Here is a 13,766-nt window from a genome sequence, read left to right on the forward strand (position 1 = left end):
CACTGGATCACTGGTCCTTATGGAATCAGTTCCCGGTCTTTATTGCCTGCTTGAAAGCAGTGTAGGCACTGACAGGAATATACACAGAAGCCTCCAGCTGCAACCGGGGAAGAAACTGGGCTCAAAATGTTTGCTAATGCTTTAAACTGTAACTCCCAGGTCAACAGCTGTTTCTCAGTGGACCTGTCAGTCACAGGCCCATAGAATCATCCTCAGTCAACCCCTCTTTGTCCCTGATTGGCTGGGTGGCCAGATTTAGAAAAATGTGGTGATTCCAAATGTATTCTATTTGAGATGGATAAGGTGCTTTTGGGCACGTTCAACATTGTAGAAATGTTCTGGGGTCGAGAATGTTACAAAACAGCCTGGAGGGGCTTAGATTTGGCTGTTTTTTTTTTTTTTAGCTTTGTTGTGGTTATGATGGAGCATTTTTTTTGTTTGAGGATTATGGGATGCCAATTCTATGTACCAAATTTATTCAGCGATCCAGTTTTCCATTCTCTGATCCCTTTAAAGCGCCTGCTTTACTCCCTGTATCGTGTAGGTCAATGGCTCCATCTAGCGGGCATGACATGCAACGACGACAATACCACCTTACGCTATGATACCTGTGTGATATCTATCTATATATATATATATATATATATATATATATATATTTAAAATAAATAACTTATGTTTATTTATAGGGTTTAAATATTACTGTTGTACTGTATAATGATGCTTATGTATAAATGAAAAACGTATCTCCTTCAGTATTATAATAAAAATGTATAAAATTTTTTATTTATACATTATAATATTCTTTATATTACAGCTTAATGCATTTTTAATGTAAGCGGAGGGAATTATCTAGAGGCAATAAATGGTATTAGTCAGCTAACTCCACACAAATAAATAACTTGTTTACGTGTAACTGGGACAAAGCGCATACACTCCACCCCAATGCCCCCCGGCCATATTAGAGCGGGGCGAGACGCGCTGCACTTATCTGCGCCATATCTGTTTGGGGCAGCCGGCTTGGTCAGATCGTCCTTTTGACGCTGTGCCAGCTGGACCTGTTATCTGGATCAACAAACCGAGTCTGCTTGACTTATATAAACCGAGACCTTATTCAGCCTCGGTCCTTTCTGCACTGAAGGCTAGACAGGATGGAGGGCAAGCTGAGCCGCTGTCACCCCCTTATCGTAGGATTTGTTTTGGTTCTGGCCTGCTCGGTTCGGGCTTTGGAGGAGGATGGCTTAGACCGGCCCATGATCCCCGGGGCTCCCGGAGCTCCGGTGCGCCTCTCGGAAACGGACCCGGGGCTCATGAAAGCCGTGAAATTCGCCGAGGAGCGATACAACGTCGCCTCCAACGGCATGCACATCCGCAGGGTCAGCAAAATAGTCTCCGCTAGTAAACAGGTGAGCTCCGTTTAGGTTAATTGCGTGACGACGTGTTTACGCTCAAAAAAACCGAATGTTGTTTTATTTAAGTGCATGTCTGGGACACCGCCGTCAATATAGGCTTAGAAATAGGCTTAATCTGTGATTTTCACGAATGTAAACAAAGCACAGATTTCCTGTGCAGCTTTGGGCCTGTGCGGTAACGGTAGCCGCATACTGCCACAACACGTTCAAGTAGTTAAAAGCTGCGTTCAGTTTGCGCAGCAGCGGCTGCGCTTAAACGGACCAAATGAGGCCTATCCGATATGTGTGAGATCGCTGCTACAACCTGAATGGGTTTGATATGCTTAATGTATAATCAGTCTGTCAGTGCGTCCTAATTGTGGTAACGTCAGTGTTATTAACATGTTATAAGCAGCTCTGTTCTGGTGTTAAACGTTTTCAGTTATCAACAGCGTGTCTTTATTAAATCTGCAGGCCTAGGCATCATTTCATCACTTTTGTTGGTCTCCCTTTTTTCTCTTTCTGTGTGTGTGTGTGTGTGTGTGTGTGATTTGAGCAGCTGGTGAAGGGAGTGCGATACAGCATCACAGTGGAGATTGGACGAACTCAGTGTAAGAAGTCTGAAGTTCTGCACATTTCTGAGGAATGTGAGTTCTTCTCTGAGTCACAGAAACAGAAGGTGAGCCACATAGGTCAACTCTGTTGTGATTCAAGAGACCTAACTATAGGTCAGGTCAGGTGTGAATTCAGGGTAAAGCATTTGATCTGCACCTGTTTGGGCAGGAATGTAAAACACCACTATAACATACCTGTATACCTGTAGAGCGTCTGATGTTACATTCATTTGCCATTCAAATTGCTCTGAATAAGAGCATCTGTGGTTAATATAGTGTAGAGGGTAAAACCAGGTTCTATATTAACAAATTGACTGTATAAGACCCGTAAGTATGAATCTTGCCCCCACCCCTGGGATGCTGGAAAAAGAACCCCCTGCCAAGTCATTGAATCCACCATCTTCATTGGAATTGAACAGTTTGAGCACAGTATAGTACTTGTAGTACAGTACAAAAGAGTTCCAGTTAGTTTGTTCATTTGAACAGTCTATTGAACTGAAAGACACCTCTCACTGCTCTCTCCAGGTCCTGTCCTTATTTAACTGCTGTAATCTGTAAGCTCTCCCCCCATAACAAATATTGCACAAAGTCCTGCAACTCTGAACATTGCCTATTTGTGTTTGTCTTTCACTGGCCTTCGGACGCCATCAGAATCCCAATACGACTCCACACGATCATCATGGGGCTGGGGATCTTGTGATGAATAATATTTTCAGCTCATGACTTTTCGGTGAATAATCCCAAACTTCCATGTCTGCTCTCTGTGCGTGGGATCATGTGAACTGCATGTGCACGGCAGCTGGACTGTGACGGAAGGATTTTTAGTTTTTTCAAAAATGCAGTAAAATTTCTCTGCATCAGTATTATTTTGCACTCTAAGCAAAAAGGACTTTCTACAGTACTGAAAAAGGGATCTTTGAGTCGTAACAATAGTGGAAGCCTTTTTCGGTGTTGTATAGAATGTTTCTATAAAGAACCATTAAAGCATCCACAGAGTTCTTTACATTGTTGTGGATGTATATAGAACCATTGTCTAGAACCCCTTTTTTAAGAGTGTAGCGTAATAAGAGGTTGGGTGTGGATTCAGATACTTTAAAACATCGCCTAGAACCCTTTGTTTTAAACAGTGTAGAGATAATATGTTGGGAGTGGACTTTACACACTATTTCAATTAGTGCATAGAACCCCTTTTTAAGGAATACTGTGTATGGAGGTGTTGGGAGAGTAAACCTTTTATTTCCTAGAACCCCTTAGTCTATTTTATTTCTGACAGCCACATATTGCCTAGAACCCTTTTTATTGTAATTGATGTGGAATAAAGTTGTGAAAGTTTATCCTGGGGTTTTGGGAAGAAACTCTCCAGTTACTCTGGTGATTTCTCTCTCTCTCTCTTTAGACGGAGGTGTGTTTGTTTGAGGTGTGGGACATTCCCTGGCAGAACAAGTCCACTCTGCTTAAGCAGAAATGCCAGCCTGCAGGTCAGTGCTCTGTCAGAACTCATATACAGGGTAAACACAGGCTTATTAATTGGTTATTAATCTAAAGATGATCATTCAGTAATTACTATGTTTGATTTATTAACTACTCTGAAACTACTCTGGCCGTTATCTAGCTATGAGAGTGTGTGGTTAAGACATCAGCCATACATACATATTTTTATTAAGGGTTTTTAAGGGGTAAAACAGGTAAAACAGCACAGTCCTGCTACAGAAAGATACAAGAACACCACAAGTTTTACCACACATAAACATTAATTACGCATGACAAATACACTCACAATATGACCCAGCATCTAAACATAAAAGCTGTAGAATGGCTACTAGATGACCATGACTGGCAGCTCACTGCAGTCTGTTTCTTTTTCCAGTTTCAAAGGAGACTCCAAAAGTTGTGCGTGTTCCACTCACTCGCGACAAGACCACCAAGGTAACCTGTGAGCTACTTCATATGTCTTTACATTTGTACATATAGTGTTCATTATCTGGATCAGGTGTGTAAGATTCGGGATGGAGCTAAACTATGCAGGGTGGTAGATCTCCAGGGCCAGGATTGAGCAGTCCTGTAATAGTTTTTTCAGCTATGCTCTATAACATTGGTACTTTGGTTATCATTAGGAATCTCTGGAGCTTCTGACGAAGTTCAAGGACTTCATGATCACATACAACCGTTCATACAGCTCTCAAGAGGGTAATTATTTATTATTATTATTATTATTATTAGTAGTAGTAGTAGTAGTAGGATTTGTGGTATTATCTGTTTTAATTATACACTCATGTATACATCCTTGAAGTAGTCACCCCATTAAACATATTATTTTTCTAAATGTCGTCAGCGGTCGCAGTCTGAGAGAGTACAGTTGGCTGTGATTTCCCTGGGAGGGTAGATTTAGCTTTTTTCCCTTCATCACTCTTAAAGTGATGCTGGCCGGCACAGGCGTGTATAAGCTGATGCAGCTGAGCTAGGGAACCCGACACTTTCCTCAGAGTGTCGGCTGCCTGATTCAAAAAGAGGCGGTGACTGACTTCACATGTATCAGAGGAGATGGTGGGTTAATTGCCAGTACAAACTTGGGAGAAAAATTAAAACAAAGTCCTTAAAAACCTTTTGACCCTTTGACCCATGCAGAGGCTCAGAAGCGGCTGCGTATTTTCCAGCAGAATCTGAAAACCGCAGAAACCCTGCAGTCTCTTGACCAGGGCACAGCTGAGTATGGTGTTACCAAGTTCAGCGATCTCACAGGTTTGTGTGTGTTTGTGTGTTGTCTTATATACTAACTTTATTTATTTGTAATATCATTAGTGATGCACTCCATTGATGTGTCTGATCATTACCTAGCCACTATGCAACCAGAGGTGAGAGCAGGTGCCATAAATAACAACTGGTTCCTTACAGCAACATCACAGGATTTTTACTTTAAAATAGCAGCTTCCAGTTATTGTAATGCTCCACTGACTGGAATGGAATAGAATAGAATAGAATAGAATAGAGTCTCTAGTATTGCTACTCTGGGCTCGGCACAGTGGTTACTGTGTAATTTTAGAGAAGTGGGCTGAACAATGCTTGTGAGAACTGCATAACGCTGCGTAACCCGAGTCATATTTCTGTAAAATCCTGTAATATTACTTTAGTACCTTAGTTCACATGCTTAGTTCACTTTCAGTGTATCGCTCTTCTTGTCCAGAAATGCATGTGTAAAGCGTGCCCTTCTTAAAGGGTGGCTCAGTTCCCGAATGTAAGGGATGCCCAGGAACAAGAAATACCAATTAATTAATTTTCCTAGAACCAGATGTCTATGCCAATATCCTGTTTAGGGGCCATTATTTTAAGTGTGTATGAAAAACTGCAATATTACTAGAGAGTTAAAAGCTTTAGTACCTCTTGTGGCCCATTTTAAGCTCTGTTTTCAATTCTCTCTACATACATACATTAGTGTAACCTTGCTGCAGGTCTAAACTCTCTCTCTCTCATTCCTCATGTCACTTTCTCTCTATCCCTCCCTCTCTGTCCTTTAAGAGGATGAGTTTAGAATGATCTACCTAAATCCCATGCTGAACCAGTGGAGCCTGCAGAAAACCATGAAGCCAGCGGCCCCAGCGAGCAAGGCAGCACCAGACAGCTGGGACTGGAGAGAGCACGGAGCTGTCAGCCCTGTCAAGAACCAGGTTAGGGAACATGAATCAACCAGAGGGAATAATTTTTACCGTGCTAAGCAGTGGAAACATAGGTATTAAATATAAATCAGCTGATGAATCACTGGACTCCTATATTTAAATGAATTCATTCATAACCCTGTTTAAATTTACAGCCATGTAAATCAGATACCAGGGTTTCCACGTGAACCTGGAAGATCTGAAAAAAAAACTGCAAATGTAGAAACATTTTCCAGTAATAGAAACTCCAGGAAATTTAGAAAATTGCTAAAAATGTCCTGGAAAATTAGTTAGATCCTGCTGTTATGCTATTGAGCTACTGAAAAATGTTTTAGAGCCTGACACATATTGGCAACGTTTTCTGGCTGGCTACAATCAGTTAGCTATATTGAGTCTGACTGCATGTCACTTGCTCCCAATTTGGTGGCAGATGTACAAATTTGAAAAAAGAGTATATAAGGCACTAATTATACATATGTTTATTACTAATGAATAAGACATACTCTATATGGACAAAAATATTAGGACACCTTCACCTCACATCTACATGAGCTTTTAAGATATCTCATTCTTAAACTATATGCATTAATATGGAGTTGGTCCCCTTTTTGCAGCTCAAACAGCATATTTGGAAATTATTGAGTCAGTAGAGCATTGTTGACCTTGTGTTGACCTTGAACTATGTGCCTCAGCACTCTTTAACTTGTAACTTTAGATGGTCTGACACTTGGTGGCTGAGTTGAGTCGCTTCCACTTTTTAATAATATCACTCTCAGTTAATTGTGGAATATCTACGATGGAAGACATTTCACTAACTGACTTGTTGCAACGGTAGCGTCCTATTACATACAGTACCACACTGCAGTGAGCCCTCTAATACACCCATTCTTTCACTAATGTGTGTAAAGGCAGACTGCATGTCTAGTTGGGACTGAATGAGAACTCCACTGGAATGAGACACCTGAATTCAATGAGTAAGAAGTCATATGCAAGCTTTCTGTTGCTTATGACTTTCTATCTAACTGGCAGCTTCTTTTTTATAAGGGCTTTTAATACAATCATTGAATTAAATCAATGATTCAATGTCATGTAAGGAAGTCATGCAAAATGTTGTGGAAAATTTCGTTTTCCCAAATCCAGAACCCTGAGTAACTCATACTCATAAGTTTTATACACAGTTGAAAAGAGTTATCTTACATGCACTAAAGTCAATGACGTGTGTGTTTCAGGGGATGTGTGGCTCCTGCTGGGCATTCTCCGTCACTGGAAACATTGAAGGCCAGTGGTTCAGAAAGACTGGGCAGCTGCTGTCCCTCTCAGAGCAAGGTGGGAGGCAACTGTGAGACAGTTCACTGAAAGTCAATGAAACATTTTACTATTTGTTCATATACAAATTTTATCACATCATAATTGGCTCACATCTGTGTCTCTTACAGAGCTGGTGGACTGTGATAAGCTAGACCAAGCTTGTGGTGGTGGACTGCCATCTAATGCATATGATGCTATTGAACACCTTGGTAAGAAATTGATTAAAGGGTCAATAGTAGGTCAATTTGTAGTAAGTAGTAACACATGGGTCATTTGTGCAGTAATGCTGAAGTGGTTTTCTCTCATAATAAACTACTAATCTGTGTTGATACCTGTCTTGATTGCAGGAGGTCTTGAGACAGAGACAGACTACAGCTACACTGGACACAAGCAGAGCTGTGGCTTCACTTCTGGGAAAGTGGCGGCCTACATCAACAGCTCTGTAGAACTGCCCAATGACGAGAATGGTGAGATAGAGAGACATCAGAGTAATCAGGAAATAATGTTTTGGTCTGTCAGTGTTGGATACATTAGTAGTCCAGTTATTTTCTTCAGTGTTTTTAAAAAACAAAAAAAGCATGTCAGCTCTAGTGCTGGGGGCGGCGGGGGGGGGATACAAACAGTACAGATAATTTTTTTTTTTTAATTATATATAAATACTATACCTCTATCGTGTTCTCTTTCTTGAGTGTAAATTATATGTGCTGTGTATATTTGGCTGCACTCTATACAGTTCAAATTACTGCTGATTTTATCAGTATTGCGCTTAATCATTTCATTTCTAGTGTGTAGTTAAGTAATCAGGGTTTTATTTAAATACATTAAACAGCACAAACATATAGAACAGATAAGTAGTGCACATACTACATAAGTAATTATATCTAAATACTTGGAACAATTGCAAAACTAAAATACTGACATTGATTTACAAAATATAAAATGTAAAAACATAGATATAAAATATAAAAAGACTTTCTGGCAAAAACAAATGCATGTCAACCATGTGTCAAGCTCTGTTTCCTACTGTGAGAGAGAACAAAGAACACTTTATAATATTGATCAGGTAGTCAGAACAACCCTAGAAACCAAATGCATGGTTAGGTGTAAAGGATCCCCTAGACAGTCTAAGGGTTTTTGCTGTTAATGTTAATTTGCTTTAAATAAAAAGCTATGAATTGGCCCATTCAGCTGAATGATAGTTATTATACAATAAAGGCAGTCAAACACTGAGTCAAACATTGACCAAAATGAGACTAATGTGAAATTTATGAAAATTACATATTAGTATTTTAGTTTTATTTCACACTACTAACCTTCATTACTTCCTTTTTAGTGCAGGTTATTGAATTGTAGTGTAGAATTGGAAACCACCTGAAACGAGCAACCTGAAATCTAACGTCCTTGTGATTGTGTGTTTTCAGATATTGCTGCATGGCTGGTTGAGAATGGTCCTGTTTCAGCTGCCCTTAATGCTTTTGCTATGCAGGTAAAAGGTTCTTCCTAAGGGTCCTCATTTTTCCACCCCGATCTGAGAGCACAAACTTTTCTAATTCTGCCTTCATTATGAACTATTTAAGACAGGTGAACATATTTTAGCTGTCACACAAAAACCTTGCATCTCCAAAATGGAAAAAACCTTAACATTCAATGGAAGTCAGTGTAAAAAGATTGTATTCCAAGTCATTTCTATTGGTCCATTTGTCATGGAATTTCAACATAATGTAAAAAAGCCCGTGACCTGTCACATTGTCAAAAAGTGAAAAACAAAAATACAGATACAATATGATTTTTCCACAACAGCGACAAAATGCTCCCACGTTCTTGCAGTTTCTGTATGGCTGTAGTCCTAAACAGTTACACAGCATTTCAGTAGATTTTCTGTGCAATTTACGGAATTTTAGATCTTATCTATGTTCAGGAAAGTGTACCTTTCACAGTTTGGGTCAAAGTCTATGTAAAGTTTACTTAGTAGACTTAATGGTCATTTCTCTCCTCGACTATGTTGTGTGTTAGATTTTGCCCTCTGGACTGGCCTAAATTCTGAAATTCTCTTCCATTGATTGAGATTAATCCAGAAGATAAAAACTAGTTTAGGACCTTTTAAAATAAGGTAATAATAATAATAATAATAAAAACAACAGCTCATTGATGTTGTCTTACCGCCCTATATAATGACACTTTATACACAAAAACTACTACAACCTGCTGTCACCCTCTACTGACCATCTCTGCTCATGCCTCTGTAGTTCTACAGAAAAGGAATCTCTCACCCCCTGAAGATATTCTGCAGCTCCTGGATGATTGACCATGCAGTTCTACTTGTTGGATTTGGAGAACGTAAGACCTAGTCTGCTCATTTTTAAAAAAGACTTTATGATGATAGTGTTCTTTATTGCTTGTCATACATGTTGATGTTATAATTGAATCTATATGGAGTCCAATTAAGTCAGTAATTATATTTATGCATTTAACCTTTACCGGTCCCGGTAGTGATTGTTGGGCTGGGTTCCCAGAGTAAGGGTATACAGGAATAAAAACCCTACATGTACATCCCAACAATATTCACATTGTCATAGCATGTTAACCTGGGATGTGTTTTGTTTGAATGTGCAGGCATTTTTCCAAACACGTCTTGTGTTGTAACAGGTATTGTGGTTTCTTAAACCCGCTGCTTGTGTAACAGTTTTGTTAGAGTTAAGAAACTCAGAGAGATAAGGAAGGTGTCTGCAGTCTTCTAGGGTGTTTAAGGATGATCTCTGATCTGCTTTACCTTGATTACATGCTTCTCATATTCCCACTCATAGAGCAATTATTAGTTAACAAATGTGTCTTGTATAAAACTACACTGTTAAAGAGCATGTTCTTTAGAAACCACAGTGGTTATGTAGAAACACCACCTCCATTGCTGAAATGGTTACTTGACTGGTTACAGTTGGGATTTATCAACAGAGACTTGTTTAGCGTCCAAATGTTTAGCGTCTTAAGTGAAGCACTGCAGTTCCAAGGCTAGCATTGCTCACACATACTAGAAGCCAATAGTCGCCCAGTCGTTTCTGTAAATATGTTTAAATATTTCTCTCAGGTCACATTCAGCTCTTCTTTAAGGTACTGTAATGTAATGTACGGTAATGTAGATTTGTCAGTGTGGTTTAGGACACACTATGACTTACAGTAGGGCTGGGCAATTAATCTAATCGATGTAATCTTGCCCATGTTGCTCATTCCATTGCTTTAGTTAATACTTTAATTCTGTTAATACTTTCCTCACTGTGTGTGTTGATGCACTACCCCCTTAAAAGCGTGCTACCACGTGTGTAGTCACATGACTGCGCCCCATCCAGTCTGTGAAACTTGAGCCAGCTGAGCAACTCGAGCAGCTTATGTAATCGTTCATATATCATATGTTAATTGTAGTCGAGGTAAAATAATCTATATTAATTTGAGGTTGTATTGACCAGCACTATGTTGATTATTACAGTGAACTGTTTCTAAATAAAGTCTTTCCAGCGTGTTTACTAGTTATAGTAGTGTAAAAAACAGTACTAAATCTACATCAACATCATGCATGACCTTAACAAATGGCTGGAGGAAGGCAGTTTCAGCCAAGTAATAGACATATGTGGGCATGTTAGCAAAAAAAGATTTGGGTGACTGTTGACTTGTAGTGTTTGTTAGCCTTGTGGCTCCAGTGCTGAAAAACTGAAGAAGCAAAATTTGGACATCAAGCATGTCTTAGCTGTTCAGCTAAATTGTGTAAATTGTGATTTTTAATTTGGAAATGTTTTTTCCATATATTAGGAAAACCTTTTTTTAGAACTATTAAAAAAGGGTACCACTATCGTTACAGGTCCTAGAACCCATTTTCAGTACTATATAGGACCATTTGGAGTGTACATACATTTGTCTTCACAATGTTAATGTTTGTTTGTACCTGTGCACAGGTAATGGAGTTCCATTCTGGGCCATTAAGAACAGCTGGGGTGAAGATTATGGAGAGCAGGTGAGGCACATAACAGACCTGAGATGGCCTTTTCCTGCCTGATTTGAGCATGTGTAGCTCTGCTGCTGAGCTCAACTACAGTTGTGTCTGTAGTAAGACTATGCAGAGAATCACTGGTGAATTATTGAGAATCCTGTTACAGTTTCTATTTTAATATTTGATCAAAGCATATTTAATACAAGTGCATTCCTTTGTTTCCTGCGTTGTTTCTCAGGGTTACTACTACCTGTACAAAGGATCCAGACTGTGTGGAATCAACAAGATGTGTTCATCTGCCGTGGTGAACTAGGAGTGTTACATATACTTACATACACACACAAACACAGACACACAAACACAAATCAGGAACATATTCATTCTTACTCATTTAAAATAAGACTAAGAACGTACACGCATGACATTCACTGCACACACACACACAAGGCAGTAGTCATATGTAATTAGCATCATGAGGGTGTTGCTCTCAGTAGCTCAAGCTGTGACTTGTGAAGTAGTCATCTCTAGGGCATGTTATTGTAGGAGGATTACCAGTCCTCTTTTCATAAAAAAAATGTGTCAATAGGCTTTTTCAGACGGGTGATTATGCCCCCAGCTGACTTGCCCAGCTGCGATTGTCCTTTCTGACCATGCCTGTGTAGCATGTTCTCACCATCCTGCTTTTGTTAAGCTAATATTTGATTTGCAGTATTTTAGGCTCTCGATCGTGGATAGAGAACTCATTTTAATTTTTACTGCTCCCAGTTTTCTGATCTTAGATAGGGCAGTCCAGGGCTGTTACTATCGACTCTGTCACTATAGACTACATTAGGCTCTGTTCACACAACAGGTGAAAGTGGCCCAAATCCAACCTTTTTCATCATGTGTGGCACAGATGTGTTATCTGTGTGGCAGTGTGAACGGCAAAAACACATATGTGGAATTAAAATCGGATACATATCAGAAACACGGCAATAAAACTCAGTCTGAACAGTCAGATCGGAACTTGTGACCTTTACGCTAAGCCTACTCAACAAAATTTGCAGTGAGGGAGGTTTTCAGTGGCAGGAGAGCAAGGTAACAGACCTTGAATATTTGTGGTGGTGTTTCTGTTTACTCTAAATTTGGACAGCACATATCGCAACCACTCAGAGTTTTTCTAATTTCTCCAACTGGCCGAATGTGGCCACAGAAGGATGTGAAGCATAAACTGTTCAGATGGATGTCAGTTATAGGTTACATTAAAAAGATCCAAACTGGGTGAGAAAATTTATTTTTAGATTTAGAATATTTTACCTGTTGTGTGAACCCAGCCTTTGTAATTTCGTCAATTACTAATTATTTAAACAAATAACAGTGTAATCAAGGCCAACCAGTAAAAAATACTTAACTGCCTAACTGGCTAAGGATAAACAGGGAAGCCTTTCACCAAACACCAAAAACATGCCAGGAATAGCATACAAATGGGTACGTCATCCAGAGAAATCCTATTCAAATATTAGCTTATTTAAGTTGAGTAACTTTTAATCAAGTGATTGTGACAGCCCTAGATCAAGTGTTTTAAGTTTTTTTTTGTTTTAACCAGTAACTGCTCAGTGTGATTTTGGTATGGAAAGTAGGCCTTCCAACGCTATAGTGTATCTGTACCTGGATCCAGCACTCACAATAAGCAGTTGTGCTTGGAGGTAGTTGGTTGTTTTGAACAGGGGACCAGCAGAGAGCAAAGAAGCTCAGATGCAGCATCAGTAACTCTCCTAAACTACCATTTCCGTTACAAGCATAACATGCAACATGCTTATCTACATGAAGTCAAATGCATTGACAAGAAACCTCAGATCACTAGATGAATAGATTCAATCTTTATACTGGTGTTTTAGTGTTATGTACTAATTGTGTGCACTAACTTTAAACTAATATTTAAATGATGTTTTTGGGAAGACGTGAGATAGTAGTGAATGTTTACCTTTGGGTTTTTATTGAGAGGAAGTTTTAAGAATGAAAGAGGATGAAATAAATTTCCGTTTTGCTGTGTCATAATTGGGCACACTGGACTGCGTAACGCTACTGATTCTGGAAGCTGCTCAGCAGACAGTGACGACCACTGAATGCTTTCTCATTTTGGCAGTGTTATGAATATCACTGATAATTAATTCACTAGCATCCTTCTGTGGTGCTCCATGTGTGTTCTGAACATTTTAAATGGGGGGATCAGAGATATGGGCTGAATGTTTACAGATGTATGCATTTGCTGTATTTTTCATGATAACTTTGATAACTGATGATAAATTTGGGACTTAGAACTGCTGTCTGTCTAAATTGCACATAAGATCACTATATTAGTCAAAATGAATGCCTCTATTAAATACAACGTAATACTATTAATAATTTATTACCTAAGCTATATTTTTGATAGCTTTGCAGATCTGCTGTTTCTTGCATGGTTTGAAAGACTGACAAGCATGATCCATGGTCATCAATGTTATGGAAAGCTGCTGAATAAAGTCCCAAACATCCCAAATGTTTGTGGTGTTTTTTTTACCTCCACAATATTTCATCAACCATAAGAGAGCCTCTGTTGCAAAGTTGCAATAATGATTTGAAGCACTAAGTCAACCTCACAGAATTGTATCACTAAAACTATGTCTCCCAGTAGTTTTTTAACTCTAGAATTTATTCTAATTTCATCAGCATGCCAAAGACAAACGTCTGCTTTCTCATGACATCCGGGCTCTGTGTTTTGGAGCAAATTTGCACATTTTCTAAATAAGTAGTGTGAGACACCAGAATAGTCTGCAAACTGATTAAAGCATTAACAAATTAGTTGTAA

The 13,766-nt window shown here is 39.2% G+C and overlaps 1 protein-coding gene across 1 annotated transcript; it reads left to right on the forward strand.

The window, feature by feature from the left end:
* Positions 1 to 961: 961 nt before the first annotated feature.
* ctsf (cathepsin F) lies at positions 962 to 13,457 on the forward strand. Its single transcript, XM_072663966.1, has 14 exons — positions 962 to 1,406; positions 1,951 to 2,070; positions 3,402 to 3,483; positions 3,873 to 3,931; positions 4,120 to 4,192; positions 4,631 to 4,744; positions 5,519 to 5,667; positions 6,885 to 6,981; positions 7,092 to 7,172; positions 7,311 to 7,430; positions 8,385 to 8,449; positions 9,210 to 9,300; positions 10,905 to 10,963; positions 11,178 to 13,457. The coding sequence occupies exons 1-14, from the start codon at positions 1,152 to 1,154 to the stop codon at positions 11,250 to 11,252; spliced, it is 1,440 nt and encodes a 479-aa protein (XP_072520067.1). The 5' UTR covers positions 962 to 1,151; the 3' UTR covers positions 11,253 to 13,457.
* Positions 13,458 to 13,766: the final 309 nt, after the last annotated feature.

This window comes from Salminus brasiliensis, chromosome 19 (genome assembly GCF_030463535.1).
Source record: "Salminus brasiliensis chromosome 19, fSalBra1.hap2, whole genome shotgun sequence".
Classification (NCBI taxonomy): domain Eukaryota; kingdom Metazoa; phylum Chordata; class Actinopteri; order Characiformes; family Bryconidae; genus Salminus; species Salminus brasiliensis.

What these genes read in the sequence shown, in the direction of transcription:
- ctsf (XM_072663966.1), top strand. Translation starts at nt 1,152, where the DNA reads ATGGAGGGCAAGCTGAGCCGCTGTCACCCCCTTATCGTAGGATTTGTT. An exon ending in TTCATACAGCTCTCAAGAGG is followed by an intron (nt 4,193 to 4,630) that starts GTAATTATTTAT and finishes TGACCCATGCAG; the next exon opens with AGGCTCAGAAGCGGCTGCGT. An exon ending in CAAGTTCAGCGATCTCACAG is followed by an intron (nt 4,745 to 5,518) that starts GTTTGTGTGTGT and finishes CTGTCCTTTAAG; the next exon opens with AGGATGAGTTTAGAATGATC.